The sequence below is a fragment of the Bubalus bubalis genome, chromosome 1, assembly GCF_019923935.1.
Source record: "Bubalus bubalis isolate 160015118507 breed Murrah chromosome 1, NDDB_SH_1, whole genome shotgun sequence".
Classification (NCBI taxonomy): domain Eukaryota; kingdom Metazoa; phylum Chordata; class Mammalia; order Artiodactyla; family Bovidae; genus Bubalus; species Bubalus bubalis.
The window spans coordinates 196,668,382-196,683,066 of NC_059157.1; the positions used below are offsets into that span (position 1 = coordinate 196,668,382).

The 14,685-nt window shown below is 38.6% G+C and overlaps 1 protein-coding gene across 4 annotated transcripts in view; it reads right to left on the minus strand.

The window, feature by feature from the left end:
* The window catches only part of COL6A5 (collagen type VI alpha 5 chain), a 161,387-nt gene that overhangs the window by 44,804 nt on the left and 101,898 nt on the right, over nucleotides 1-14,685 (minus strand). For all 4 annotated transcript variants that reach the window (XM_025294091.3, XM_044948525.2, XM_044948537.2 and 1 more), the window contains exons 34-37: nucleotides 14,131-14,224; nucleotides 12,932-13,585; nucleotides 9,516-9,606; nucleotides 474-679 (exon numbers count right to left, since the gene is read on the minus strand). In XM_025294091.3, coding sequence (XP_025149876.3) covers nucleotides 474-679; nucleotides 9,516-9,606; nucleotides 12,932-13,585; nucleotides 14,131-14,224 — 1,045 coding nt within the window. The remainder of the gene's footprint in view (nucleotides 1-473; nucleotides 680-9,515; nucleotides 9,607-12,931; nucleotides 13,586-14,130; nucleotides 14,225-14,685) is intronic.

Here is a 14,685-nt window from a genome sequence, read left to right on the forward strand (position 1 = left end):
GAAACTATTAAACTCTGACAAAAAGCATTTCTGCTTTGCCATTAAAATGTATAGAGTAGACAGTGGGGTATTTAATTTATTTCCAGTGGCGGGAGGGGGGAACCTTACACCTTCTTATACAATCAGATTCTGGGGCACTGGCTAGGCCAACTTTTAAAAGTTATTTTAATTCCGCCTTTGCTATGTTATTTCTCTATATTGCCTCCCTCTACATCACACTAACCTAAATTGTGGCTTCTAGAGAAATCTTAAGTTTGGTGAGAATATCAGGGACGTTTCTTAGGGCTTACCAGTGATTTCCAGAGTGGTACCTGTGACCATTTAAATCTTCAAATCAAATAAAAACAGCAGTTGTAGCCACCATCTTGAACTTGAAAAAAGTTGCTTTTTATACCAGACTTGTTTATTTGATTCTCTATTAGTGTTAAAAAGATGAAGATCAAGTTATTCAGTATAACTTTTCATTTCCTTACCAGATGTGAGACTTGCAATTGCTTCAGAATTCCAATCTTTTTCATACTTAGTCATTAATTTCTGTGGCTTAAGCATCTGGCTTGGAATGTAAACCAAATGGTCGCTTCCATTGTCCTCCAATACAAAAGATGAATCTCTCAGAGCACTCAATTCCTGGCCAATGATGTTCTCTCCTGAAGAAATCTCATAAGATGCAGGAGTAAATCTAGAAGATAAAAAGGAAGGTTTTAGGTGAACTAAAACTTTAGGAAAAGTTTAAACTTCAGGGAAGTTTTAGTTTTATTTGTATTGGGGGAATACAAACAAAACATCCCAATGATTTGATATGGTTACTTAATTATTTCTTAGAAAGATAGTTGGGTGTTAAAAATCTAAGCTTATTTCAATCAAATAATTCATTAAGATTCATTATACTACAGGGGAATTCTACTAAACATGTAGAGAAGAACTAATACCTATCCTTCTTAACCTATTCGAAAATATTCAAGAGGACAGAACACTCCCAAATTCACTCCATAAGGCCACCAATATGCTAAAGCCAAAACCAAAGACACTCCAGAAAAAAAGAGAAAATTATATGCCAATATCTTAGATGAGTATAGGATGCAAAACTTCTCAACAAAGTGTTAGCAAACTGAATCCAATAGAATATAAAAGCTTCATAAACCACATGTCAAGTCCAATTGATTCCAGGGGCACGAGAATGGCTGAAAGTACACAAGTGAATCAGTGTGATATACCACATTAACAGAAGGAAAGACATAAAATCACAGGATCATCTCAATATATGCACAAAACGCGTTTAACGAATTCAGCCTCCGTTCATGATCAAAGTGGGTATAGAAGGAACATATCTTAACATAATAAAGACCATTTAAGACAAACTTGCAGCTAACATCATATGCAATGGAGAAAAGCAGAAAGGTTTTCCTCTAACTTTAGGAACAAGACAAGGATATTCACTCTCACTACTCTCACTACTTAACGTAATTTTGAAAGTTCTAGCCATAGCAATCCAATAAGGAAAAGAAATAAAAGGCATCCAAACTGGACCAGAAGAAACAAAACTGTCCCTATTTGCAGATGGAATGAGACTTTATGCAGAATATCCTAAAGGCTCTACCCCAAAAGTATCAGAACCAATAAATGCATTAAGCAAAGTCACAGGACACAAGATTAATATACAGAAATCTATTGCTTTTCTGTATACTAATAATGAACTCTCAGAAAGAGAAAGCAAAAAATCAATCCCATTTAAAATTGTATCAAAAAGAATAAAATACCAAGGAGGGAAAAGACCTATACTCGAAAACAATAAAACATTGATACAGAAAATTTAAAATGTTCCCCATCCCGAAGCTCCCTCCCTCCTCCCTCCCCGTACCATCCCTCTGGGTCGTCCCAGTGCACCAGCCCCAAGCAACCAGTATCATGCATCGAACTTGGACTGGCGGTTCGTTTCATATATGATATTATACAAGGGGGGTTCGGGATGGGGAACACATGTATACCTGTGGTGGATTCATGTTGATGCATGGCAAAACCAATACAATATTGTAAAGTAATTAACCTCCAATTAAAATAAATAAATTTATATTTTAAAAAGATAAAAAAAAACAAAAGCATGTAAGTTCATTAAAAAAAAAGAAAATTTAAAATGATACAAAGAAATAAAAGATATCATTTGCCCTTGGGTTGGAAGAATTAATATTGTTAAATTGGCCATGCTACAGAAAACAATCTACAGATTTAATGCAATTTCTATCAAAATACCCATGAAAATTTTTCACAAAACTAGAAAAAAATCCTAAAATTCAAATGAAACCACAAAAGACCCTGACTTGCCAAAACAAGCTTGGAAAAAAAAAGCTGGAGATTCCATTCTCCCAGACTTCAGACTATACTACAAAGCTACAATAATCAAAAGAGCAAGGTACTGGTACAAAAACAGATCCATAGATCAATGAAACAGAACAGGGAGCCCAGAAATAAACCCACACACTTACGGCCAATTAATCTACCTATGACAGAAAAAAGCAAGAATGTACGATGGAGAAAATACAATCTCTTCAACTAGTGGTGTGAGAAAATGGACAGCTGTATGTAAAACAATGACATTAGAACATTTCTTTACACTATATACAAAAATAAACTCAAAGTAGGTTTAAGACCAGAAACCACAAAACTCTCACAAGAGAACATAGGCATGAATCACAGCAATATTTTTTGGAACTGTCTTCTCAGGTAAAAGAAAGAAAAGCAAAAATAAAGAAACAGGATTAAATTAAATGTAAAAGCTTTTTCTCAGGAAAGGAGGCCACTGACACAACTAAAACACAACACAGGGAGCAGGAGAAAATATTTGCGAAAAATGTCTCATGAGGGGTTAATATTCAAAAGAGAGAGTTCATACAACTCAATGCCAAAAAAAAAAAAAAAAAAAAAAAAAAAAACAATTAAAAAAAGAGAGAAGACCTAAACAGATATTTCTCCAAAGAAGACATACAGATGGCCAGCAGGGACATGAAAAGATGCTCAACATTGCTAATCATCAGAAAAATACAAACCACAATAAGATATATCCTCACACCTGTCAGAATAGCAAACATCAAAATAACAAATGTTTGAGAGAATATGGAAAATGCAAGGTGAAGAGACAGCCTTCAGAATGGGAGAAAATAATAGCAAATGAAGCAACTGACAAACAACTAATCTCAAAAATATACAAGCAACTCCCGCAGCTCAATTCCAGAAAAATAAATGACCCAATCAAAAAATGGGTCAAAGAACTAAACAGACATTTCTCCAAAGAAGACATACAGATGGCTAACAAACACATGAAAAGATGCTCAACATCACTCATTATCAGAGAAATGCAAATCAAAACCACAATGAGGTACCATTTCATGCCAGTCAGAATGGCTGCGATCCAAAAGTCTACAAGCAATAAATGCTGGAGAGGGTGTGGAGAAAAGGGAACCCTCTTACACTGTTGGTGGGAATGCAAACTAGTACAGCCACTATGGAGAACACTGTGGAGATTCCTTAAAAAACTGGAAATAGAACTGCCTTATGATCCAGCAATCCCACTGCTGGGCATACACACCGAGGAAACCAGAATTGAAAGAGACACGTGTACTTCAATGTTCATCACAGCACTGTTTATAATAGCCAGGACATGGAAGCAACCTAGATGTCCATCAGCAGATGAATGGGTAAGAAAGCTGTGGTACATATACACAATGGAGTATTACTCAGCCATTAAAAAGAATACATTTGAATAAGTTCTAATGACATGGATGAAACTGGAGCCTATTATACAGAGTGAAGTAAGCCAGAAAGAAAAACACCAATACAGTATACTAATGCATATATATGGAATTTAGAAAGATGGTAACAATAACTCTGTATGCGAGACAGCAAAAGAGACACAGATGTATAGAACAGTCTTTTGGACTCGGTGGGAGAAGGAGAGGGTGGGATGATTTGGGAGAATGGCATTGAAACATGTATAATATCATATAAGAAACGAATTGCCGGTCCAGGTTCAATGCATGATACAGGATGCTTGGGGCTGGTACACTGGGATGACCCAGAGGGATGGTACGGGGAGGGAGGTGGGAGGGGGGTTCAGGATGGGGAGCACGTGTACACCCGTGGTGGATTCATGTTAATGAATGGCAAAACCAATACAATATTGTAAAGTAATTAGCCTCCAATTAAAATAAATAAATTTAAATTAAAAAAGAAAAAGGGAACCCTTGTACACTGAGTGGAGATGTAAACTGGTACAGCCATTTGGCAGAGCAGTATGGAGTTTCCTTAAAAAAACAAAAAGAGAGTTTCCATATGATCCAGCAATTCTTCTCCTGGGCATATATAAGAAGAAAACAAAATCACTAAAAAATACTAATCAAAAAGATACATGCATCACAATGTTCATAGCAGTATTATTTACAATAGCCAAGACATGGAAGCACCCAAGTGCCCATCAACAGATGATTGGTTTAAGAAGATGTGGTATATATATATATGATGGAATAAAACCTAATCATAAAAAGAATGGAATATTGCCACTTGAAGGTAAATGAATAGACTTGGAGAATATTAATACTTAGTTAAGTAAGTCTGACTCATTGGAAAAGACCCTGATGCTGGGAGGGATTGGGGGCAGGAGGAGAAGGGGACAACAGAGGATGAAATGGCTGGATGGCATCACCAACTCAATGCACATGGGTTTGGGTGAACTCCGGGAGTTGGTGATGGACAGGGAGGCCTGGCATGCTGCAGTTCATGGGGTCGCAAAGAGTCAGACACGACTGAGCGACTGAACTGAACTGAAGTAAGTCTGAGAGAAAAACACAAATACTGTATGGTATTGTTTATGTGTGGAATATAAAAAATAGTACAAATTAATGTATATGCAAAACTGAAACAGATTCACAGACACAGAGGAAAAAACTAGTGATTAGCAGAGGGGAGAAGGTAGGGGGCAGGGGCAGGTTAGTGGTATGGGATTAAGAGATATGAAGCTATTATGTATAAAATAGATAAGCAACAAGAATATTTTGTATAGCACAGGGACTTATAGCTATTATCTTGTAATAACTTTGAATATAATCTGTAAAAGTACTGAATCACTGTGCTGTACCCCAGAAACTAATATAATATTGTAAATCAACTATACTTCATTTCTTAAAAAGCATATACTGATACATTTTTGTAAATTCCCAGTTATCCTCCCCTTTCCCCCCATTTACTTAGAGCCTATTAAATATGATTTAATACTTTGAAATAAATCAAATGAAACAAATCAAAGGCAATGCCAAAGAATGTTCAAACTAATGCATAATCGCACTCATCTCACACGCTAGCCAAGTAATGCTCAAAATTCTCCAAGCGAGACTTCAACAGTATGTGAACCGAGAACTTTCAGATGTTTAAGCTAGATTTAGAAAAGGCAGAAGAACCAGTCAAATTGCCAACACCTGTTGGATCATAGAAAAAGCAAGAGAGTTCCAGAAAAACATCTACTTCTGCTTTATTGACTACACAAAAGCCTTTGACTGTGTGGATCACAACAAACTGTGGAAAATTCTTAAAGAGATGGGAATACCAGACCACCTGACCTGCCTCCTGAGAAATCTGCAGGCAGGTCAGGAAGCAACAGTTGGAATCGAACATGGAACAACAGACCAGTTCCAAATTGGGAAAGGAGTATGTCAAGGCTGTATATTGTCACCTTGCTTATTTAACTTATATGCAGAGTACATCATCCAAAATTCCAGGCTGGATGAAGCACAAGCTGGAATCATGATTGCTGGAAGAAATATCAGTAACCTCAGAAATGGAGATGATACCACCTTTATGACAGAAAGTGAAGAGGAACTAAAGAGCCTCTTGGGCTCTTGGGAAGTGAAAGAGGAGAGTCAAAAAGCTGGCTTAAAACTCAACATTCAAAAAACTAAGATCATGGTATCTGGTCCCATCACTTCATGGCAAATAGATGGGCAAACAGTAGAAACAGTGGCTGACTTTATTTTCTTGGGCTCCAAAATCACTGCAGATGGTGACTGCAGCCATGAAATTAAAAGACACTTACTCCTTGGAAGGAAAGTTAAAGCAGAGACATTACTTTGCCAACAAAGGTCTGTATAGTCAAGGCTATGGCTTTTCCAGTAGTCATGTACGGATGTGAGAGTTGGACCATAAAGAAAGATGAGTGCAGAAGAATTGATGCTTTTGAACTGTGGTGTTGGAGAAGACTCTTGAGAGTCCTTTGGACTGCAAGGAGATCCAACCAGTCCATCCTAAAGGAAATCAGTCCTGAATATTCTTTGGAAAGAATGATGCTGAAGCTGAGACTCCAATACTTTGGCCACCTGATGAGAAGAACTGACTCAAAAGACCCTGTTGCTGGGAAAGATTGAAGGCAGGAGGAGAAGGGGATGACAGAGAATATACCGACTCAATGGACATGAGTTTGAGCAATCTGTGGGAGTTGATGATAGACAGGGAGGCCTGGCATGCTGCAGTCCTTGGGGTCGCAAAGAGTCGGACATGACTGAGCGACTGAACTGAACTGAATTTGTCACTGAGTTTTGGATAAATGACAAGAAACTCATAGGTTACTTGGGAAAACCAAATAATGTGTCTCAGACTGATATCAGTCTCCACAGAAAACCTAGAATATAGTTGTTTAAGTTACTATCAACTTCCCTGAGAGGAATAAGACTATATAAAGCATATTTCATTGACATCATCCCTCCTAAAATGGAACTTACATTTACATTCTTTGGAGTCAGAATGATAGTTTGAAAATATTTTTGCTTTTATTTAGATGATTATAAAAACATATTCAATATAATTTTATTCTTATTTTATTAATGGCTCTATGAGTGAGTGAGTGAAGTCGCTCAGTCGTGTCTGACTCCTTGCAACCCTGTGGACTGTAGCCTACCAGGCTCCTCCGTCCATGGGATTCTCCAGGCAAGAATACTGGAGTGGGTTGTCCTTCCCTTCTCCAGGGGATCTTCCCGACCCAGGGATCAAACCGAGGTCTCCCACCTTGCAGGCAGATGCTTTACCCTCTAAGCTACCAGAGCTCTATATGCAATTTCAAATCCATGTTTACATTTGCACTGATACTGGTGTTTGGCACCCACTGGCACTACTTGAACTGTTGAGAGAGGAAAGGAAATAAAGTCTGACATAATATATCCATAAGACATTCAAAGCAAGCAAAACCCAGATGAGATGATGACATAGAGTGGGAATGATCATTTTATGGCAGTGTAGGTGAGGACGAGTGCTGGAGAAGCAAGGCCTCAGGGAATCAAGAAGGCAAGCTGAGAGCAGAGGTGACTGTGCAGCAGGCATCATATTTTATATATCTTACCAATATGTACTATGTTTTAAAAATGTATTGAAGTATGGTTAATTTGCAATGTTTTGTTAGTTTCAGGTGTACAGCAAGGACATTCTGTTACATACATATATATATGAGTGTGTGTGTATATATATATATATATATATATATATATATATATACACACATAGAGATTCTTTTCCATTATAGGTCACTACAAGATATTGAGTGTCATTGTCTGAGCTATACTGTAGGTCCTTGTTGATTACTTATTTTATATACTTCACTTTAATTTCAGTGTGTATATGTTAATCCCAAACTCTTAATTTATCCCACCTCCTTGATCTTTCCCCTTTGGTAAGCACAAGTTTATTTTCTAAGTCTGTGAGTCTGTTTCTGTTCTGTAAATAAGTTCGTTTCTATCACTTTTTTAGATTCCACATATAACCAATATTATATGATATCTGTTTCTCTTTGTCTGGCTTACTTCACTTGGTATGATAACCTCTAGATCCATCCATGTTGCTGCAAATGGTATTGTTTCATTTTTTATGGCTGAGTAATATTCCATCGTGTGTGTGTGTGTGTGTGTGTGTGTGTGTGTGTACCACATCTTCTTAACCATTCATCTGTCAATGGACATTTAGATAACTTCCATGTCTTGGCTATAAATGCTTTTTTGTTTTTAGGAATTCTATTTTGGCAAAACAGAATCATCCAATACATTAAATTAGTGTCTTATTGAATTTCCTTCGGTTTGATGTACAAATTTGTTTTTGTTTGATAGTTGCTTAGGAACTACACACATATAGTATTCAGATAGTTTATTTTTGTACATGCCTAAATGACATTATGTTAGAATATAGTTCTGTAAGAATGGATTTTCCTTTAAATAAGATTATTGTCTATTCCACATTAGGAAACATTGCTTCATAGGGCATCAGTGCCATATTGTCCTTCAGGAGGTGTGAGCTGATAGATGCTCCTTGTTAAACTACCGACATGACAGGAACACTTTAATCTTGCCATTTTGCTCCTGGATATATGGGGAAGACTGCATCTATTCTGAGAAGCTCTTTACTTAATTGCCATGTGACCAGGCAGGGCCATTATGGGCCTAACTCTGGGCTTTCATAGGCTACAGTCAGGGATCCAAGGTCTGTGCAATAGAGAAGCACAGAGCAACCAAATAGGCTATTCTCATTCTAGCTGAGGTTCAAGATCCATTCAGATTAATTATTTGTGTATTCATTCATAAATAAAAATTTAAAGAAAATTGTTTACATGTTCAGGCTTCCCTGATGGCTCAGTGGTAAAAAAAAAAAAAAAAGTCTACCTGCAAATGCAAATGTGGATCCAATCCCTGGGTCAGGAGGATCCTCTGGAGAAGGAAATGGCAACACACCCCAGTATTCTTGCCTGGGAAATCCCATGGACAGAGGAGCCTCATGGGCTACAGTCCATGGGGTCACGAAGAGTCAGACATGACTTAGCAACTAAAAACAAATATTTGCATATGCAATGATGTCATGGGGGTCTTTCATACTATGATTTTGGAATGAAACAACGAAGCACATGGAACCCAGGCTTCAGGAAGACAAGACAATGGGATAAATTGTAATAAATGCCTCAGCAGAGGTGTAAAATTAAGAAAGGAAGAACTCTGGATTTTGGCTGAGAGTAAAGATGGGCTTCGAAGAGGAAACGGCTTCAATCAGGGCATTGAGGGATGGTATGGCTTCCCTGGGAGGAACAAGGGCTCAGGGAGTGTGACCAGAGGTCCAGAAGGGTAGAACAGCAGTTCACCCAAGGCAGACAAGAGTCCAGTGTAGCCAGAACTCTGTGCTCATGATGCAGAGAGATGGGAAGTGAGGTTGAGATAGGTTGAGGCTGAATTCTGGGTTCTATTTTGGGGCAAAATTTCAATATGGAAATTTCTGAGGAAACCATGAATTTTAAAGCAAAATTGCAATAAGCTAATGAGGATGTCATAAAATCTGTCAATCCAGAAAGCATGCTTGATGTGTAACTTCTGCTGCAGATTGTGGGACAAATGAAGAGCCTTCCGTCAGAGACCTCGTCAGCTTCCTCCACCTAATACCTGCCATCAGCCAGTTACACACTGCTCAGTCAATCCAAGGTCACTGATAAATATCAGAGCTTTCCAACTCACGGGAGACCGATGCCTCGATTTTCCTCGTCTTCTGAATCAATGAGTTTGCAGATGTTCTCAAGCTCTGGTGGTGGGTACTGATTGAATCCTCCTATTGAGAGAGGAAAGTGATAGTTAAATTTTAAACTATAAATTGTATGTGCTAAGGGGAAAAGAACTGCAGTAGGAATCTTCATGAAGCAATAAATGTCACTAAAATACTTCAGCACAATTTGGCTGGGGTGAGAACAGAAAATAGTAGCAACTGGAAATAGCATTCAGAATTTGATTATAGAATATTTTTCAGCCAGAGAATTACCAGGGACCTCCTCAAATTGTTCATTTTAAGAGTTCATTGTGAGCCAGAGACATTTGATTTCCCTATGTTCAGGCTGACATGATCTAAGGAAATTTTTATTCTAATTCTATAATACTTTCTTCACTCAGACTTATGCTAATAGCTGAAATATAGAAGACATAAATGTTTTATTACATAATGCTATGTCTGTGTTTCTGCACTAATTAACACTGATTTCCTAGCAGGGAAATAGTTCCAGGAAAGATTTTAGCTTACTGACCTAAATAATATATCCTTACCTCTTCCTATTGTTGGTCTGTAAACTGTGGGATACTGAGAAGTATATAATTTCCCTCCTTATTCAGGAAAATAAATCAGTTTCAGTGAAAGGAGACCTTTGACCATTGAAGGATCAAAGACTCCATGAAAACATGTGCAAATGCTTACGGTTTTATAATAATCATATTTGTCTGGTTCTAAGATGAGCAGTATTTCTGTTTCTTTGAAATGAAACTGTCTTCTGATTAACTGAGGTTGACGGTTGTTGTTGATGAGGAAGGAACTGTGATGCCATTGTCATCGCTTGTGCGTGCGGGAACAGTAAACGTGCCAGCCCCAAAACTTGTTGAATCGTAGCAAAAAACTCTTGGTAGTAACAGAGGCTTTTAACCTCTACAAATCAAGTGGATATGGGAAGGCAGTGAATGCCACACCTTTAACAACACGGCTCAGATGGCAATCACGGAAAAGCCAGCTCGAAAAACAGTGAAGCCTAACTTAGCAGGCCAGCAAGACCAGTTTGAGGTTGTTTTGTGGAGTCTTTTTAAAGTGCTGCTCCATGATGATTATCAGGAAGGGTGAGAGTTGGGAGGTTAGGATTGACATATACATACTACTATATATTAAATAAATAACTAATAGGGATCTACTGTATAGCACAGGGAATTCTGTAATGACCTGTATGTAAAAGAATCTAAAAACAAGTGTATATGTATGTGCACATATATGTACGTATATGTATATGTATAACATTCACTTTGCTATATTCCTGAAACTAACACAACATACTCCAATAAAAAGACTTTTAAGAAGACAAAAAAGGTCTCGATGGCATAAAGAACAATATCGCGTGGGAAAAGATGGCTATTGATGAGTCTTAAGAAAGAACTCACAAGATCAAATTTTGAATACGAAGTTTTCAGAATGCTTTAACCAAGTCTATTCCATGTATGTACACACGCATGCTCAGTTGTGTCCGACTCTCTGTGACCCCATGGTCTGTAGTCTGCCACGTTCCTCTGTCCATGGGATTTTCCTGGCAAGAATAGTGGAGTGGGTTGCCATGCCCTCCTCCAGGGGATCTTCCCAACCCAGGGACAGACCCCGCATCTCTTATGTCTGCCACATTGGTAGGCGGGTTCTTTACCACTAGCACTACCTGTATATTCCCTTTTTGTATATGCATAAGAGCAACATATCATAGTCTGTCTAAAATAACTCTTTCAATGACTATAAAATAAAAAACTCTCACAGGAAAGTCAGTATCAACATTTACTTGGAAGTACTTTTCCTTTCTTCTTTCATAATATAATGGTGCATTACAATGGAAGGATTTAGAGTTAAAGAAATAACATGATATTCTCAAAGGGGCAATTATTGGATTCTCCAATCAAATATGAATTGCAGGAAAAAGGAGAAGCTCCTTCTGCAATGGAGAGTGAACTCCCAAGATGTTGTCACCATGGTAGTGTTAGAGATTCCTTGAATACTAGGGTGACTCTGGAATCCTAAGGTGGTGGAATTGGTTCCAGCAGAACCTAACTCTACACATGTCAGATTCTCAGAAAGAAGAGGTTCAGCTCTGATTTCATGGGATCTTCTAGAGCAGGGTTTCTCAACCTCAATACTATTCACACTTGGGGCTGGATTGTTCCTTATTGTGGGGGAAACACCCTGTGCATTGTCGGACGTTTAGCAGCATCCCTGGTCTCTACTCAGGCGGTGCTAGTAGTACAGAACCAGCCTGGCAATGCAGGAGACATAAGGGAAGCAAGTTCAGTCCCCGGGTTGGAAAGATCCCCTGGAGGAGGGCAGGGCAACCCACTCCAGTATGCTTGCCTGGAGAATCCCATGGACAGAAGAACCTGGCGAGCTGCAGTCCATAGCGTCGCAAAGAGTTGGACACGACTGAAGTGACTTAGCATGGATGCACTGGTCTCTACCCACTAAACACCAGTAGTATCCTGTCCCTCAGTTGTGACAAATAAAAATGTCTCCAGGTATTTCCAAATGTTATCTAGGAGGCAAAGTCATCCCCAGCTGAGAACTGTCTGTCTGGAAAGGGCATTTCTTGAACCACTTGTGGTGAAGGACAAGGTATTTTTACTTCCAGCCCTTTGCAGACTGATCCTTTTGGTTTATCTTTTGTTCAGTGAGTCAAAGTACACATTCTTACATTTGTATAATGTGGCCATGTCAAACTGCTCTAAAAGTTTCTAGATGAGTACTATCAATTTGTGTATTTCTCTCCTTACTCTTCAGCTTATGGACTAACACTGTCCAATGGATGACACTTTGTAGTGCACTGGCCCAGAACGTTGCTACTCTAAGTGTGATCTGTGGACCAGAAGCACTGACATTGCTGAGGAGCCTGTTAGAAACGTAGAATCTCAGGTTCCACCCTACACGTGCTGAGCCAGAACCTGCATTCTGACAAGATTCCTGTGTGATTTGTATGCTTAGACTTTTGGAGGGCAGCACGTGCACACAGGTCTCCAGGTATGCCAAGATTGGAAATAAACCAGGTGTAGCAGGGAACACTTTTATTTAAATGTTCAACCTGGAGACCAACCTGCAAGAACTTGTTTAGGTTGAGTAAGTGTGGTTTAGGAGAGCTGAAGTCACTCTGTGCTTTCTAGTGCTGAGATTTTTGGCTAAGAGACATTCTATCGTGAAAGAGAGCTCATGACCCAGGTATAAATAGGGTATAACCAAGATGTGTCGTATCCCTGTCAGCCTTTCACCACCTAATTCATATATTTGGGTAAGCTATAGATACAGAGATATCTTGGGTTATCAATACTATTAACAAACACTAATTTATTAAAACAAAGAGGTTAAAAAAAAAACAGTGACTTACGTCTCACTGAGTACACAAACGGCTTTAAAAACTTCACAACATAATCCAGATTTGGTTTATGAATTCTCCCCAGCTGTAGCAGATGGTGATCAAGCGGGTGGCTGGCCAGCTCCTCCATCTCCTCCTCGGGTGTCAAACCCACGGAAATCACAAATATGACATAGCCTTGACACTTGGCCCTCAGAGCCATCTTCTTCAAGAATTCCTTTCTCTCACGATTCACTCCAGCGGAGACCACAAAGATGACCCTGTATTTTCTTAGCTTGGGCGTTGCTGGGAAGAGATTCTCCACGGCCCACAGTAGGGCATGACCAATGGTGGCTTCCCCATTTAGCTGTTGGAGGTTAGTCTCAATGTACCTTTTCATCAGAGCTTGACTGTTATAAGTTGTAAACTCAAACTCTGTTTTTACCACCTTCTTCTCTCTCCTGTCCCAAGGAGAATAGCTCAACAAGGCAATCCTATCACCAGAGTCTGAGACTATAGGGTCTGAGGCAATTTCAAAGTTGTCAAGCATTGAGCTCACCAAGGCTTTCATATCCTTAAACTCATCACTTGCTACATTTCTAGAATTGTCTAAGAGGAAGGCGACATCCATGTATGAATTTTCAGGTAAGACAATTTCTTTCTTGCAAATATCTGGAAAACATTTATCTGAAAACACAGAGATTCATCATTGGTTCAGTGTTGGCACAAGGAGACACTGTTGGTTGAGATCTTCCAGTGAATAAGGAACTGATTATCAAAAATGAATCATCTGATCAATACCTCTTCAACTTCAGTACCTCATCATTTAAATTACTAAGGAATTTTCAACGTCTTCATAATTTCTATGACCACTAGCAGACAATTTGGGAACATCTTTGTTAAAAGTAGGTATAAGTAACATGTATATTTGAAGTCTATAATTCATGTCCAAACTCATTTAGAAAATATTTTTAATATTTTAGAAGCATTTGATACAAACTATCAAATCGTCCCCAGGAAGAGCCAAATCAACTGGGATAATCTTCTAAACTAATTTTTACATTCTATGGAAACTTCCAACATTACAGAGGTTGAAACCCTGACATATGGTGTTGAAAGACTGAAAAACTTAAAATAGAATCTACAATAAAAAACCTTTGATAAAGATAGATTTAATAACTCACCCAGAAGGCATTTAAGTGTTTCAGCCCATTCTTTTTCATTAGTCTTACCATAGCAAAGTGTACAGCTCCGAAGCCTTTCTAATGGATCATATTCCCCATTTGGAGGAACAGAAAGCACCTGAAATGTTCCTGTGTCGTCAAACTGCATTGAAAAAGAAATATATGCTCATTTGATTGTTTTCTTTAGTCATCATTGTTACAGGGGAGAATCTGTTTCTTTAACGTTAACATTTGCTTCCCATTGCTTTTGTTCACTGAAAGGATACTGTCCACACATAATTGCCTTGGGGAACCCTGACCCTCTGCCTGAATGTTAAACCAAAGTGTCTTTGTTCAGAGCCACAGGTGATTCTGTCCGCCTGTGAATGGCTGCAAGAAAGAAGAAATTAACACATCCCCTACCTGAGGCTGACCATTGCAGGAGACATTTGCAAGATTAGTGGCCTTTTTACTTTACTTCCTCACCTCCCATCTCCCCTCTGTGTTCTATGGAAGAAACTGGCCTTCAGACCCCAATAAGATGGCTTTTTTGAGGTTATTTTGAGACATTAGTCTGCCATCTTCTTGGTCTGCTAGTTTTCCAAATAAAGTCATTACAACTTG